Consider the following 4,924-nt stretch of genomic DNA (forward strand, 5'->3'; position numbering starts at 1 on the left):
CAGAAAGATTATCTCATCAGAAATACCAGACAGTATTTCCTTGTGGTACTTTTTTTGAAAGTTTGTTGTGGCACTGAGTAGTTCTTCATTGCTCATCTTGTTGAAGTGCCAAAGAAATCCAACAATACTACAAATTTGTTGTTGTGACTCAAATCGACGTTTAAGAACTGCTAGAATAGAGCCGATTATTACATAAAATACGTTGATTTTATAGTGCTGTTCTGAATCAAATTGTGTTTTCAACTTTCGAGTGGTAGAAAATTCTGGTGAAATGTCAATATTCATTGCAATTAATTTTGACTCACTCAGAACAGCATCCCATTTTTCACGAATCTGTTGAATGAAAAAAGATTTTTAATGTTTTCCATTTCAACATCTAGAGTTGCATTTCTTGCCTCAATTATAAGATTGGTTTGGTGAATCATTGTGAGGAGCTTCATTCATAAAGATTACAATGCATTCAAATTTTGACAAATACTTTTGAATGGACTAAAGTTCTGATTGAGCTGATACTTTGAGATTGAGAGATTGCAGCTCTTTTAAAGCTGTTCTCAGTGAATTCAAGTGACGGGCAACTGGTTTTACTGCTTCAATCCTTGCTGACCATCGGGTCTTGGAAATACCATGTAGTGAAGCAGGTACATGTTGCTTGAGAATTTCCCACCTTTGTGGACTACTGCTGAAGAAATTGTACATTTGCTGCACAATTCCAAAGTAAAGAATTGCTTCTTTGCATGATTCAGCACAGTCAACACCAACAAATTTTAAAGTGTGATTTCCAAAGCTGGCAAACATACAGTTTGGGTTTTCTTCTAGCAAAACTGCTTGCACACCTTTGTATTTTCCAGCCATGTTTGGACCATTGTCGTATGCCTGACCAGTACACAGTTTAAAATCTATGTTCAACAAAGTTAGAACGTGAAGAATCCTTGCTGCAATTTCTTTTCCAGTTTTTTTTGAGTAATCGTCAAAATAGAGATTTCAATGGAAAATTTAAATCCATCAATTTTTATATAACGGATAATGAAAGTTGTTTGCTCCTTGTGAGAGCAGTCTGGTGTTGCATCAACAACAATTGAAAAATATTTGGTGTTTTGAATCTCTTCAATAATTTTGGTTTGAACAAAAGATCCACAGAGTTCAATAAATTCATTTTGAATCCGGGTGGACAGATAATGAACTTGTAAGCGCTTTTTGTTCAGTTGAGATTCATGGACCTTTTTCACATGCTCTGATAAAATTGGATCATATTTGCTGAGGAGCTCAATTATTCCGAGAAAGTTTCCATTGTCAGGGTCATAAATGTGTTGACTGGAACCAAATAAAGCAAGCCCACGTTCAGAAAGAAAAAGAATGACGTTCAAAAAGCGCTCAAGAAGTTTTGTCCAATTACTGGTTTCAGTTGGCAATTCTGTTATTAGTAAATTATCAATAAAACTTTTTCTGATGGCTGCTCTACTGGCTGATTTCCATTTGACATAGTTTTGTTTATGTGATACAGACATTTCATGTGCTGGTATTCGGTCTTTCAACTTTCTCCAACCCCTGGTGATATTCCAACCTAACTGTTCTGAAAAGGTGGATACCTTGGAATCACTTTTGTTTAAAAGAAAGCAGGGTGCACAATAGAATGACTGTTGCACATCACTCCAGCAAAGCCAATCTCTTGTGCATATCTCACCATTGGGAAGAATTTTTGATCTCAGACGAGTAGGAAAGGCGTGATTATAAGAATCTCGTGGAATATTGTTTGGAATTAAAAAGTTTGTTTGGAAACTTTCTTGCATTTGAGGAATATTTCGTTTGTCAACAGTGCCAATGTCAGACACAATCAATTTTGATATATTAGAACAATCTGATTCACATTTTTGGTCCAAACTTTCTGAATATGAAATTTCAGAATCAGAGATGCAATTATCATTTGAGATGGCTTGCAAATTTGTTTCCCTCTGCTGACTGTTGCTTTGGTGAATCAATGAATTTTTACAATTTGATTCCAAGCTTTCTAAATCTGTAATTCCAGATTCAGAGACACAAGTTGTATTTGAGATGTCTTGCACATTTGTATCTATCTGGGGATTTTTGTTTTGTTGTAACATTGATTTTTCAGAAGATGTAGTTCCGGATATTTCAATATCTGATTTACCGTGTGTTGGGTTGGCTTGATTTTCCAGTGATCTTAGAAATGATGTTATTGACTTTAGGCTCTTTGATTCTTCTTCAAGTTTTTGTCTTTTTCGCCTTTTGGATGCACCACTTTCAAATTTTCTCTTCATGTTTAAATTTAGCAATGACATTAGTTTTAAAAGTTTTCGATCTTGCTGCAAACAACAATTATTAATGACTGAATTAAAATAAATATCAGAACAAACTTAATACAACACAAATAATTTAATTAAAATAATAATTATGTGTATTAATAATCAACTAATTAAGTAAATTAAAATATTGTCTCAACATTGATTAAAATTTTATGTAATTGCTCATGTTATCACAATTTAATAAAAATATATTAAATTTCCGATAAAATTTGGAGGCCCCTATTTAGGTCGAGGCCTAGGCCAAATGGCCCGTGTAGCCCCCCCTCTGATAGGGCCTGGTTGGTACATATGTTTATATTATGTTTTTTCCATGTTTTAAAAGCGCTATGGCTTGGTAAACGTGTAGAGCAAGATTTGTCAACCTTGCCAGGCAAGTGATGTACTTATAACAGAGGGTTAGACGACAGTTTTTATTGTCAAGCTGTTACTGCTCTAGGTCTAGTTGTTTTTAAACCTTTATTATTATTTATTTTAAAAATACATAATAATGTATTTTAATGACATTTTGCGTAATGTTGTTTGTAATAAAATATCACATTCGCCTAAAATATCACATCCCCCTTAGAAAAACCGAAATCGAGAATGCGTTTTCAAGTTATTGCACTTAGAAGTGTATCTAGTACGTCCGAAATATTTATGTACAAAAACAATAAATTAAAAAAGCAACGATCAAGATTCATAAAACGGTTTGTAAATAATGTACTATAAATAAAGTCAGCATTAAATGGTAATATATTTTAAATTCATACTTATGAAATTTTGATCTTAATATATTGCGTGACAATGATTAAATAGATTAAACATGAGGGATGTGATATTTTAGATACCAAATACTAATACTTTGCAGTATTTTAAATGTTACATAGGGGGATGAAATATTCTAGAAGACTGGATAAGGGGGATGTGATATTTTACGTAGGAATTTCGGCTTCTTATTGTGATATATATATGTGTATATATATATATATATATATATATATATATATATATATATATATATATATATATATATATATATATATATATATATATATATATATATATATACAGATTACACATGGTGGATGTGATATTTCAGATACAAATACTAATACTTTGCAGTGTATAAATGTTACATAGTGGGATGTAATATTTTAGAAGCTTGAATAAGAGGGATGTGATATTTTACGTAGGAATTTCAGGTTCTTATTGTGATATATATATGTATATATATATATATATATATATATATATATATATATATATATATATATATATATATATATAAATTATACAGGGGGGATGTAATATTTTAGATACCAAATACTGATACTTTGCAGTTTTTTAAATGTTACATAGAGGGATGAAATATTCTAGAAGCCTGGATAAGAGGGTTGTGATATTTTACGTAGGAATTTAAGCTTCTTATTGTGATATATATATAAATTATACATAGGGGATGTGATATTTTTGATACCAAATACTAATATTTTGCAGTATTATTTAATGTTACATAGGGGGATCTAATATTTTAGAAGCCTGGATAAGGGGAATGTAAGATTTTATGTAGGAACTTTAGCATTTTATTGTGATATTTAGTCAACACATATACTGAAATAGTGGTAGCTCTTTTTTTATTTCTTTCAGCTTTATTGAAAGATGTTTAAAAATATATGAGATATGTATGTATACAATTTATGTTTATTTACAAAGCTTATAATAAATTTACAATTATTTTTATTCTTTATTTTCATTTTTTTTTTTACCTTTTAAATGTTTAATTTAATCTTCTTTTTAATTTAGATGCGATTGAGCTAACAATTAAAAAATGCAAAATTGTTCAACCAAGACTTTGAAAAAGCTTTTTAAAATGCATAAGGCTTTGAACGAGTTAATGAATTCTAAAGATTTAAAAAGAACACAACAAACATATTTTTATGCTTGTATTTTTATGTGTTAGTGCATGAACATTCAAGGAAAAGAAATAATTACTGTTTGTCATTGTTGTTTCTTTTTTTGTATATTTTTAAATTTAAGGAGAGAGGAGTAGAAATTATTTGGAATCTTTTATTACATAAAAGAAGCTTCTTTATTATCCCAATAAAGTAACAATTTTAAAGTATGATTAGATTAACGTTTTTTTGTGGGTGGTATGAGAGAAGGTGCTTCTGATTCTTGAATCAATTTTGAATCTTCTCAAGTCCAGTTTAAAAATCAATTTATATATATTTATAATGATAAATGTAAAATCATTGTGAATTTTTTTATTAAGAAACATCAAATATCAATGTGTAATGATAAAGAATACTGTACCAATACTGTATGTACATTGTAGTATATTTATAGTACTGTATAATATTATGGAAAAGACGAACATAAAAAATTTGGGAATTGCGATTATTTACTGTTAACTAATTTAAAATCAAAGCAGCATGTTGATTATTGTTGTTTTAAGCCCACTGCGACATCGAAATGCATCGGCGAATATTTTAATCATTTCGACAACGAAACGATTAAGCAATAATAAAAAATTTATATTCGTACACACTTAGAATATTTGGTTTCTTTATTTACTTAATGATACAAATGCTTTAAACCGTTTCCCACATTGTAGGACGAGGATT

The 4,924-nt window shown here is 29.9% G+C and overlaps 2 protein-coding genes across 2 annotated transcripts in view; both read right to left on the reverse strand.

The window, feature by feature from the left end:
- The window catches only part of LOC136078864 (uncharacterized), a 1,182-nt gene extending 330 nt beyond the window's left edge, over window positions 1-852 (reverse strand). Inside the window, exons 1-2 of the mRNA XM_065794680.1 lie at window positions 514-852; window positions 1-333 (exon numbers count right to left, since the gene is read on the reverse strand). The exon at window positions 1-333 is cut by the window's left edge and continues 330 nt beyond it. Of these exons, the coding sequence (XP_065650752.1) occupies window positions 1-333; window positions 514-852 (672 nt within the window). The remainder of the gene's footprint in view (window positions 334-513) is intronic.
- A 59-nt stretch (window positions 853-911) lies between these two features.
- On the reverse strand, window positions 912-2,276 carry LOC136078865 (uncharacterized). Its single transcript, XM_065794681.1, has one exon. It carries the CDS (start codon window positions 2,274-2,276, stop codon window positions 912-914), a length of 1,365 nt encoding a protein of 454 aa, XP_065650753.1.
- Window positions 2,277-4,924: the final 2,648 nt, after the last annotated feature.

The sequence above is a fragment of the Hydra vulgaris genome, chromosome 03 (genome assembly GCF_038396675.1).
Source record: "Hydra vulgaris chromosome 03, alternate assembly HydraT2T_AEP".
NCBI classification, from domain to species: Eukaryota; Metazoa; Cnidaria; class Hydrozoa; order Anthoathecata; family Hydridae; genus Hydra; species Hydra vulgaris.